Source organism: Lissotriton vulgaris, chromosome 2_2 (assembly GCF_964263255.1).
Source record: "Lissotriton vulgaris chromosome 2_2, aLisVul1.2, whole genome shotgun sequence".
NCBI classification, from domain to species: Eukaryota; Metazoa; Chordata; class Amphibia; order Caudata; family Salamandridae; genus Lissotriton; species Lissotriton vulgaris.
Window position 1 is genome coordinate 84,635,244 of NC_141688.1, and position 12,784 is coordinate 84,648,027.

Sequence of the window (12,784 nt, forward strand, 5' to 3'; positions counted from 1 at the left end):
CTTGGACGTTGTGATCCGAACTCAGGCACCATATACAGTCATCATGCGGGTCAGTGATTGACATCATCTTCCCGCATTCGCTGCAAGGCTTAAAACCAGTCTTCTTGGTCGACATCACGACAGAAGTCCGAACACTGGGAAGAACACAGAAAATCACAATAGTAACAAAGTTACTATCAACGCAACAGAGGATCCCTCGAAAACCGTTAGCGTCGACGACGCAGAAAAAAGGGAGCTGATGCCATCATGCCGACGTGGGCCTATTATGGAGTCAGTGACGTCAGCGGAGCCGCTCGCGATGCCGTGCCTCTATGACGTCGTCCACGTCGGCGCGAAGCTACAAAAGAATTTCCGATTGTTGCGGACGCAGGGGATATTCACAAGGTGAGGAATACACTCGCAGATGTATCCATCAGAAAAGCACAGTACATGCCATAGCCTAGGGCATAATTGATTACATGAATGTATGAAGGGAGAATTACTCAGTGCAAGGGTTCACAAAGGGATACTTAACACAACAGAAAGTAGATTAACAAGACTGATCAAATAACAGGTCAGAAGGTCTATGCCAGAGGTGATTTTTCATAAGTGGTAAATATGGACATTAAAAGAAAAGGATTACCCTGAGACTCTAAAAGCGACAGCAATGAGGCAGCAAAGAGAGACTCACTCTTAAATACTGGAATCAGATAACCAAGTAATAGGAGATCTAGACCATCAAAGCCAAGGTGATATTTTTGTAAGGATGTCATGAAGGACTCTACAAGCTACAATTTCAGCTGTCATGGGCAGATGAAGGTGGATCAGAAGGCATGACTCTCCATGGAGAACAGCATAGTCAGTTACACTATCTAAGGCAGTTTGTCTGCTGCAAACAGGTTAGAAACTAGAACGATAATGAACCAGAATGCGCCTTTCAGAAATGCACTTACTTCAGGACGCCCCCTAAACTTCTGACCTTTGAGAATCTATGATGCAGTATTTAAAGCCAGTTGGTGCATATTCTGTTTAATAGGGCCAGGAGCCACACATCTAGCTTTAGTTACTGAGACACGCAGTCAGTATTGTGAACACAGAAAGGGAGGGGGGACTACTGTTGTCATGTGGCTGGCTGGAAAGTAAAGGCAAAACTTCATATCAAGTTTAAGACTGGCCAAATATTAAATAGAAGGCGTAGGAGAGACCCTTGATAGAACTTGAAAGAAAAGGTTGGCAAGGCAGAATGATAGGATCCTGACAGTATGCTGGGGGATCTCATATGCATAAAGAGGCCAGTCAGGATAACATCCAATGAGACGCTTTGGTTGAATATGTGATGATACTTAGCATGCCATTACTTCGCATGGTTTTAGTGCGATGTTTTTACATCGCAAATGTCTTTACTTTGCATAATTTTAATTCGCATTCAATTACATCGCAAATGCATTAATAAGCTAATGATTTACTTTTACTTCGCCTAACTTTTCTACGCATACCAATACTTTGTGAACATTTCCTTTTATAAATATTTTACATTTTATGTAACCTACCCCCTGTGACGGGATTCCAGCTAAACATGGGTATTGGGTGGAGTAGTAATTTTAAATGTCTTTTAAAAAATAATACTCCTGTATGTATTCAAATACACCGCTTAGATTAACATCTCCTTTTTTTAAAAACACTTTGTAACGTAATAAAATATTTTACAAACATAAAATTTAATAAACACCCCAACACTACGCAAAATTCTAAATGTAAATACACTACACTACAAAAGACAAACTTCACAACACTACTCTAATCCCTTCAACACTACTCCCAGCACGACCCTAACCTGTGCCCCAGTCCTGCCCCTACATGCCAACACTTCCCTACACGACGCCCCTGACACTACGCAAAAAACCTTAAAACATTACCCTTGACAACACAAACACTACCCACAGCACGACCCTACCACTACCCCTAACCCCAGTCCATCCCCTACATTGTAACACTACCCTACACTACACAAACACTACAACACTAACCTAAACCCTAAAACACTACCCCCAGCATGACCCTGCACCTACCCCCTGTCCGTCCCCTACACTTAACCACTACCCTGCACAACCCCCCATACTACCATAAACCCTAAAACACTACCCTACACAAACACTACAACACTAAAATAAGCCCTAAAACAATACCCCAAGGACAACCCTGCCCCTACCCCCAGTCCACTCCCTACACTGAATCACTACCCTGCACGACCCCCCGACACTAACCTGAACCCTAAAACATTACTACAACATTACCCTAAACCCTAAAACATTACCCCAACATGACCCTACCCCAAGACTGTCCCCTACACTGAAACACTACCCTACACAACCCCGACACTACCCTAAACCCTAGAACACTACCGTGCACTACAACACTACCCTAGCCCTAAAACACTAACCCAAGCACAACCCTGCCCCTACCCCCACTCCTGTACGCTACCTACTCTCAAACACTACCCTTCACAACCCCCTACACTACACTAAACACAATTACACTACTGTACACTACACTACACAAACACAACACTACAACCTTAAGCACTACCCCCTTCACGACCCTGAAAACTACACAGTCCCACTTACCACTCGTCTCACATGGTTCCGCTTTGCTCTGGCTTACTGCTTCGTCTGGAAACGGATGCACCTCAAAAATAACGGTGACGATTGCCCATACAATTACTACACATGCGTTGTAACAACGCTTACGATGTAACAGCATGAGTACTAATAGTGTGCGTTGTTACATCGCAAGCGTAGTAACGCTTGCAAAGTAATGGCATGCGTACAAACAGCTGCGTACAAATGCCTGGTCACCTCTTTGGTTACATGTTGTCTTCTTTGTAGGTGCACTCTCTGGTCCATCAGGTCAAGAAAGCAGATCGGGGGTGGGGGTGGAAGGGGAGTAATAAATCCCATCATTGGAGGAGCCTTTCTGTATCGTTTGGTAAACGAAATTTCAAAAGGGGACATCATCCCCTGGTAAAATGGGATTATCTTGATCCAGCCAGATGGGAGATCCATGTTGGTTGAATATGATGGGAAGCTGAAGGGCATCCTTGTTAGGAGACTATATTAATTTTGGGAACCACTTTGCTAACAGATCAAGTTCTTAGGATTGGTCAACCTCAATACTTTATAAAAAGCTTTTAAATGGTATATATGTGGCGTAAGAATTTAAGAGGCTAAGTATCCTTGGGAATATCCAAGTTACCTCAGTGCTAACTTGCAGGAACAGATCTAACATCTGAACACTGGCATGTACCCTTTATTTCTAGAGGAAGGCGTGTTCATTCTAGAGGCTGTCTTACACACAAAACTGACAGCCTGCACATAAACAGCAACTGGATCTGTGCTTAACTAACTGGTATCCCCAGCATTCATTACTGCAGCTGCATGTAATGTCCTTAATAATTCCACCAGCTTATCATTGCTTACTACTACAATCCTCCAGCCCCCTAAACTTCACATAGTTTCAACTGGTGGGAAATTGTCCCAAACACACTGATCCTCATCCATAATATTTTTTATATGAAGATTTCTATCACGCCTTAAAGTAAAGGTAAAAAGGAAATTTAGATGCAAAAAATATGGGGGAGATTACTAGCTCAAAGTTATAAGAAGGACAAAAATCGATGCTCTACACAGGTTTGTTAAACATCCTCAAATCCCAAGCCAGTGAAATTAGACAGGAAGTCAAATGAAAATATCCAAAATACTACCAAACAGAAGAGCACCATCTGCGTATCTACTCTATGAAAGTAACAGTTTGCAAGCATACGTTAAAAATTATCCAGGACTTACTACACCAGCCATGGTATCTACCGATTTTGGTAGTATAAGAAGGCCCAAAGAAAGAGGCAACAATTGAAGTAAAAGAAACACAAATGTGTGTGTACAGAAGGAAGTGAAGAGTGAACACCTTTGAGTGGATAGTGCAGTGAAGGAGTGAGACCCCATTAATTCCTCAGTTTGAGAATGTCACAACCTTCTTTACACCCCCTAACCCCCAGTGCTAAGAACAAGAGGGTCTTGCACCCTCAGCACCATTGAGACTGGCTGCACTTATGACAAGACCATCTCGTCCTTAGCACTTAAGATGTTATGAAATCTAATTCTTCAATTGTTTACAAACCGAATATGCAGTCACAAACCACTGGATTACAAATTCCACTTTAAAAGGGACACCCTAAACATGCCCCTTCAAACTTGTTACTATTGGTAGTAACCATTTGCAGAATCAAAAATTGGGTTTCGTGCATAGCAAAAAATCATTTAGTGATCATACACCTGACCCAAATTCATCACCAATGTGCCTAAATTGGGCTGCTACGTACCATGGGAAGCTTTCCACAATAAAATCTTGGCCTGACTCAAGGAAAATGTTAAGCCGAGAAACATCAGCCTCAATAAAAATAAATCTGAAAGCGTTTATATTGCAGAGCGGACTGTGTACTCATTGTTTGTGATGAAGCAATATGTGCCAGAGACAAGAAGACAGTAGCGGTTGGTACCTGATGGAGGTGTTGCGGTGGGGGACAGGGGAGGATTAATTAATTAATTTTAAAATACACTTAACTTAAAAGGCCGGCCGCTGCCTCTCCTGCGACCTCTTCCTTTGCAGTCCAGTTGGCAACAGGAAGAAACCGGCACACAGGCAAATCACAACACTGCAGCATTGTGATTAGTCTGAGCGCCGTGGATTGGCGCCTAGACTCGTACAGGGAATCTGTGAAGGTTCCTGACCAGGCTGTGTAACGCAGCCTGTAGCAACATGCAAAGTACGCATGAACTGTTTGGTCGGCCCAAGAGGGCCGGCCAAACAGTTCATGCGCAATTGGGGAGTGTAAACCACTCCTCTCCTGGCCAACGCCGCCCCGCCCCATCCCGCCCCACACTGAACACATGCTGCATGCAATAGGAAAAATAAAATGACAATAACGATACGGTATTGTCATTTTTTTCTTCCTTTTTGAACAATAGGGCAACACTCCTCCGCCTTAGCGGAGGAGCCTCAGTTGCAAGAAGATAGCTGAAAGAATTAGAAGAAAAGACTCAGACCTAAACATTATCCTCACCTCGCCCCCATTGTCATTCCTACATAAAATGAGGCACATAATCCTACTCAATAAGATGCGCCATCTGTACGTTCTACTAAACTCATGCCTAATCCCCAATGTTTTCATTGCTGCATGTCATGTTATCTGCTTATCTGTGCTGATGTTTGTTATAAACCATGAGCAGGTGCACCAAATAACAATTTGGCTAGTTCACTAAATAATAAACACTCAGCTTCCTAAATTAGAGAGAAAGTACATACCCTGGAGTGAGCAAGTACTCACCTCTATCCTTATCACACTGAAGTCGGGAACAGGAGGGTCATAGAGAGAGGCACACGGATCAGAGGGACTGGGCATTGCAGGAAACAACTTGGTGTGAGCGGGAGCAGGACTGTAGCTCAGCATTTGGCACAGAGTGTTCACATCAATGTACTTTGGTGTAAGCCCGGCCCGAACTGTGTTGTCCGAGCAGGCCATACACTCAATGCAGTCTGTGGAGAGAATGGGAAATGGTGAATCACAATGCAAGAGGTACCATGTGCTTGTTAAAATAGCAACCTTGGAAATAAAGATCATTAACAAACATAAGAACAACAAATACATGTAATACATGCATTTACAGTCCCCTTGTGGAAAAACAGCTGAAGAACAAAATATTCCTCTCAAGAAGAGCAGAACAATGAGCTGAAGGGCTAATTGTCATCCTTTAGTTTGCTGAGTTTCTGTTCTGTCGATAGTGCAGTTTTTCCTCTATCTGAAGTGGCATTTCTATACAAAAGATTCTCTGTCCTTTACCCACCCCTTTCCTCCTAGTAAAAGACAACAGTCTAACAAAGAGACAAAACTGCTGTAGATTCTCCTGAAATATACATGCTAAGGGCATTAGTGAATGAATCTCCATCAGAAAATACAGCACATAGGGCCAGATGCACAAACATGAAGAATACCTATTTCCTAATTGCGATTCTCTCTGAATCACAATTGGGTAATCGGTAATCCTAATGTATGAAACTCATTGAGTTTCATATAGGAATTCCTTGTGGGTCGCAGTCGACCTATCTCTTGAATATTAATGGGGCAGGTCACGGTTTGCAACCGATTAGGAATCACACCAATCACAGGGATGGTGGCCCGGTGAGGTAAGAGGACAACCATGTTTGTGATTGCTTTTTAATAAAGCGATCTTTAAAAAAAAAAAGTTTTTAATGCAGCTCGTTTTCTTAAAGGAAAACGGGATGCGTTTGGAAAAAAAACTTGAAGTTTCATTTTTTTAAGAGTAGGCAGTGGTCCCAAAAACCACTGCCTGCTCTTAAAACATATTTTTATTTACATTCTCAAAGGGGAAGGGGATGGCTTCCTCTTTGCGAATGGGCCACAACCAGTTTTAAAATGGTGGTAAAGTATTACTGTTTTGTAACTGGAATTCGGTCTAAAAACAGTAATACATACCATACTGATTCAGTATCTGGAAGGGAATGCAAAATGTGATTTAGTGACAAGGCACCAAATCGTATTTTGTACATTTAATATAGCATTTTTCCAGTCATAACGGCGAATCGGGGCGTTTGCGACCGAAAAATGCTTTGCACATCTGGCCCTAGGTGACCTAGGCAATAAGTGACACAAATTTAAAATACACAATAACTTAATGGATGATCAGACCAATCAGTCTGCAGTTAGCCCTGCAGAAGAAGCACATAATTTTCCTATGGAAACATACATACAATGCTGGTGCAGAAAACTAATGTTCCAAGCTACTGTGCTTGGCCATAATGTTTCTCTTCAGATTGCTCTGTATAACCCACAGCTTTTGAGCCAATATATGTGGAAAATTGCCCCAAACAAAGACATTTGACTCCATAAATCTCTGCAGTAGGGGATAATATTAAAGCAGCTCATATTCCAGCCCTGAGCACCTCTGTACCACTGCAACACCCCAATCCACCTGAATGCGGCTAACTTTTGTAGTTTCCATGAGAATAGATGTTCTTCCTATAGCTCCCTTCCGATGCTCCAACTCCATCATATATGTTAATTTCTCCTCTTTAATGCATGTGTCTCCTCACAAAGGGCCCACCATCCTGTCCCCCCCCATCAGCAAGAGTAGTTCCAGACTTTCAGGACAATGTGTGGGGCACCCAATGACCTCTTCAAGTTTCTCCCATGGGGTTCAGCAGGTTTTCAATCTATTTCCTCAATCGCATTAATGATAGCATTTAATTACATTTTCAGCGCGCTTATCCAGTGTACTTTAAATTTCAGGATAAAATCTTATATCAAGTGCTAACTTGCTCAGAATACCGAGGCATGACTACTGAGAAAACTGCCAGAAGATTGATTATGTTAACAGTATAGCAAACTCTCCACTGGCTACTCATTGGATCTTGGCCATTAAGGTCATAACAATTGTCCATAAAGCCCTCCACCTCAAATCGCCCTCCACCTCAAATCACCCTCCTTTCTGGCCAATACAGTTTCCTTCTACGCCCTCACATCAGCAAGCCAATTTTTGTTTGCCATTACTAGGACAAGAACAGTCTCTTAAAGGAAAGTGTGATTTATCTACAGCAATTGCGCTTTATCTACAGAGGTGAAACCAACTGTTGAACTTTATTCCTTTAAGTCTGTGGGCAGAAAGAAATATACTGTGTTCATGACGCCGACAGAAAACTAGGCTTTTAATAATCACCTTCCGGCCTTTTCCCTCAATCACCATTAGGTTTTAAGGTTGCATCCTTCTTGAGCTCCAAGGAGAATCTGCACAGAAGCTCTTTACAAATAAATGATATAAACTAAAAATAAATAATATAACATGGGATCTGCTGACAACACTTATGCTGCTTTGTTTTTCTTGGCTGCAACAGACCTTCAACTATAGGGTCTGGGTGCCTCAACTCCCTCTTCTTCTTCTGCTCAGTCTGTCATGCTCCTCAGTAATTATCACCGTACTTCCGGCAAAGTTCAGGTTCACTCTTTGATACTGTCCTTACGATGTCCTCTGCGAATGTCCCTCCATGGCTCTATCAGTCTCTGATCCAAGGACTGGATCACTTACTATACTTTGTTATGAATGAGCTGTTCTGATCTGCATTATTTTAAACGCCTTTTTAACAGATTCCTACTGTTCACAGGTCCATTATCCACTGGTAGCAGTATCCGAAGCAAGCTATAATCGCCAACAAAGCTTGGTTTTGCCACATACTTTCTATATGCTGCACTTCCAAGCATAGTACTTCAATTTTCTTCCAGCGAGAGCATGCATATATAGGGTATCGGACTGGCAATTATGAACAGAGAAGGAATGGCAGCAAATCAATTATTTAATAGCTCTGAAACCGTTGATATATGTTAATTACAAAGCTTCAAAGTCTGACAAAGCTTGTAACACAGTACTTCAAACACTGAAGTGTGAGGTTTTTTTTTTAACACCTTCAGCGCGGCGCAGATTCCTGCGCTGTGCTGAACGTGCTAATGAGTCAACGGGCTCATGACGGAACAGTTCCGTCATGAGCACAGGCCAACCGACGCTCATGACGGAACCGTTCCGTTAATAGCATCGAAGGAGTTAAGTGAGCTTTGAATGCTAGTAAATAGCCTATAATGCACTTCGACTCACGTCAAGAATGTGCTTGGACTGGTCAATGCTCCTTCCATCCAGTGTGCTCTGAAGGTAAAGAGGCTAAATTCTAGGAACACCAGCTCAGACTTTCAGCTTCCTTGATCTAGCACTGGAATTTCAGACCCTAGTACTTTTTCCACAGTGCACAAATTAACATTGAACAGTAATTCCCCACAGGATCCTCACCAGGTTTTACAGGTCCTATATTTGTGAGCAAATAGGGAAGAGAGAGCTATTTACACATGAGCAAAAAAGTATGTCGGCAATCCACACATGGGCAAATACTTTAGTCTACCCTAACTCTCCTCATCCTATGCCACTCTCCCACCATTACTCGGAATCCCATTCTGGGTGTAAACAGGTGGTACTCGAAACCAAATTAGCCCATAGTTGCAATCAGGGTCTATGTATTTAACAAAGAGCTCAGACTCCATCAAAAACACCATTTCTAAATATTCACAGTCAGATAGAGAAGGATCAAACCTAACACTGGGTAGGACATGTGGAATTCAAATGAGTTTTTGAGATGCAGATGACAGAACAATTAAGCAGAGAGTCAATGAAATTCACTATAAAAATAAAAGTAAGGCTACATTAATGATGAAAAACCAAGAGCTATGCTTAAACTGTATTCTCCGGCCAACTGGAACTGTTTCAGTATCAGAGAGATGGCATAAATACATCGAAATAACACTGTTTTACTAACTGGAGAGCCACCTCGTTCTGAACCCTCTGCAGACATTTATGCTGTTTGAGATTGACCAACGTCCACTCCAAAGTATGGCTCTAAAGCCAGAATACAAAATCTTTTTTGCCCATAATTAAATGCAAGAAAAACAGAAAAGGGAAGGACTTGCACCAGAAGCCTGAGTTAGAAAACAACGTGCAACAACCGTGATCTGTGGTGCCAGAAATCATTCTCAGTGGAATCAGGACACAATATGTCCAATATGTTATTCTAGTGACATATCTCAAAGACTAACGGAGAACTGCGGTTGATGTACAGAGTGCTGGGGACACTTCAGAAATTTAGTTTGCTTCTGTTTTCTGTCCCCAGCAAGTCCTCACACATATCATCTTCCTTTGATGCTTGGTATTATGGTACTTGTAGTCTGTGAAGATCTTGGAATATATCTTTGACCTTTCTGTATGTCCATTATAGAATTATATTGTGCACTACAATATACCTGGCTACTCCTTTATTTAACTGCTTCCCAATTGAAGCAAAAGATCACTGGAATCAATCCAACTAGATCTGGTTATTTATTTAACCTTTTAACATCTCATTTTATGAATCTTTTTCTTTTTTTCAGATAGTCTGGTATGAGACATTCACTTGTTCATTCAAAAAAGTGAATATACAATACAAATACAAACAACATGTATATACATTTAACATTCCTACATGTAAAACAAAACAGTTTTCTATACACCAATCTAAATTCACGAAGAGGGCAAACCCTTCCAATTACATTCCTTTCATCATAGAAGTATGATGCCTGACATTAGGAACATTAGCGATAACAGCCAGGATTAAAATGACTTCATGGTTCTCCCTGTCTGTCAGTAGCCACCATATGGCTCTTCCTCGATGTAATTCCAAAATGCCGACGCGTTTGAGTCCCTTATAATTTCCAGGGGCTCTCATCAGGGCTACGTATTTGAATGGGATGGTGTAATCTGATGGATGTCACTTTTACCATCAGTGAAGTCCCTTATGAACCATGTGGGGAGTATTCGATTCAAAAGATTTTTGGAGTGCAGGAGCTGTGTAGCAATGGTTTATAAAGCTGATGTGTGACTCCTCTCCTTTTTGTTCATGGAATCCTTAAAACGATATTTTACTCAGAGAATTAATCACGTCTTCAAGAATGCTGGCCTGTCAAATGTTCGGTTTTTCATTATCTTTATTTCTAATATTTAGCTTTGGGGCTGCACCAGTGAATGCTGCTAATCATGTCTCTGCTAGAGGAGTTAATCTTTTCTCCTGTCCTCTGGTTACCCGGTAGACTCAAGGTTTGCTAAGGGATTTGGGTATGGCACGACATCTCTGTGTGATTGTTCACAAGCTAAAGAGAAGGAGCTCAATCTGCAGGTCTCTCAGTGGAAGTAAGCCAAACAGGGCAGCCACTGAAAGACAAACCTCGAGTCATTTTAATCCCGGCTGTTATAAGTAATGGTCCTAATGCCGGGCATCCTCATTCTATGATGAAAGGAATGTAATTTGAAGGGTTTGCACTCTTCGTGAATTTAGATTGGTGTATAGAAAACGGTTTTGTTTCACATGTAGGAATGTTAAATGTATATAAATGCTGTTTGTATTTAACACCAACGATCTGAACTTCAGACCTGTCTCCAATCTCCCTCTCCTTTCCAAAACCCTCAAAAAATGTGTTCTCCTACAAATGACCCAACACCTGGACAACATCAACTTTCTAAACCCACACCAATCAGGATTCAGAAAAGGCGGTAGCACAGAGACGGCGATCCTCAACGTCATAGACGATATCCCCCAATCACTAGATAAAGTCAAATGCTGCCTAATTATTCTCTTGGACCTTTTGGCAGCATGACATGGTTGACCACAACAGCTCTTCAAGAAAGGGTAGGTGCAGACGATGTGGTCCTACAATGGTTCTCCTCCTTCCTACACAATCGCTCCCAAAGAATCTTCCTGTTCTCTAACAAAGAAGAAAACCCCCAAATCGCAGAATGTCTAAAAGCAATTGACGCCCTAAACAGCAATCTCACGCTGGCTAACTCGGTTAAATCATTAGGAATCACCCTAGACCCGAAACTCAACATGGCCAATCACATTAAGAACTCCGCAAGAGTGTCTTCCTCAATCTGAAGCTACTTAACAAAACAATGCCATACATCCCTACCAAAGACCTCAAACTAGCCACTCAATCTTTGGTGATATCCAGACTTGACTACAGGAATGCAGTCCTTACTGGTGCAAACAAATCTCACCTAGCCCCGCTCAAAACAACCCTCACAGGAGCAGCCAAAATGGTCACCGGAGTCAAGAAATATGATCACATCTCACCCACACTCAGAGAACTAAAATGGCTACCCATCAAAATGCGTGCCAGCTTCAGAACTGCTTGCCTCATGCACAAAGCCCCGCACACAGGGAAACCCGACTACCTAGCCTCAAAACTCAAATGAGCTGGTCAGACAAGGAACCTCAGGAGCTCTAACACCCTTCTTCTCATCCCCATGAAAACTTGCAAACAAAAAACAGCTGCACGATCCTTCGCTGGAAACGCGCCCAAAATCTGGAACTCCATCCCAATCGACATAAGGACTACCTCTTCCTTTGTCAAATTCAAGAAACTCCTAAAAGACATCTTCCTCAATCGTGCCTTCCCGAACCAGTAACAGCCGCCGACGCGCACAAGCCTGCACTCTAGCATCTGGACACTGATACTCAAAACTACCTCTTCCCCACTCCCCTCCTCCTCATTCCCTCCTCCTTGAAAGAGGTTCAACCCAAGACCTTGTGCACCCATCGAGGTTTCTCAGGTCTTCCATACCTCAATGTCGCACAGCACGCAGGGACCTCAGAAACAATACTAAATATCATGATCTATTGAGTTCCCATCGAGGATTCTCAGGACTTCCATACCTCAAGGTTACACAGGACGCTGGGACTTCCGATATTTTATTATATACCATGACCTACTGTATTATCCTGCATAATTTTTTTTTTTTTTAAATGTTGTAATGTGCTCCGATACCCTCGGGTCTGGCCAGTGCTATATACAATTAAATAAGGTATTGTATATTCACTTTTTTGAACGAACAAGTGTATGTCTCAAACCAGCCTATCTGAAAAAAAGAAAAAGATTAATAAAATGAGGTGTTAAAAGGTTAAATAAATAACCAGATCTAGTTGGATTGATTCCAGTGATCTTTTGCTTCAATTGGGAAGCAGTTAAATAAAGAGGTAGCCAGGTATACTGTTGTGCACTACTTATTTCGGCCCTACCTGGCTACGGTTTCCTGGGCCAAACTCCCCTTTTTGTTCTTCATTATAGAATTATAGCAGTTACATATGCTGTGTTGTATGAAGTTCAGTCATT

The 12,784-nt window shown here is 42.0% G+C and overlaps 1 protein-coding gene across 1 annotated transcript in view; it reads right to left on the bottom strand.

The window, feature by feature from the left end:
• Positions 1–12,784, bottom strand: part of MPI (mannose phosphate isomerase) — a 97,306-nt gene that overhangs the window by 22,877 nt on the left and 61,645 nt on the right. The window contains exon 7 of the mRNA XM_086959329.1: positions 5,360–5,568. Within this exon, the coding sequence (XP_086815455.1) occupies positions 5,360–5,568 (209 nt within the window). The remainder of the gene's footprint in view (positions 1–5,359; positions 5,569–12,784) is intronic.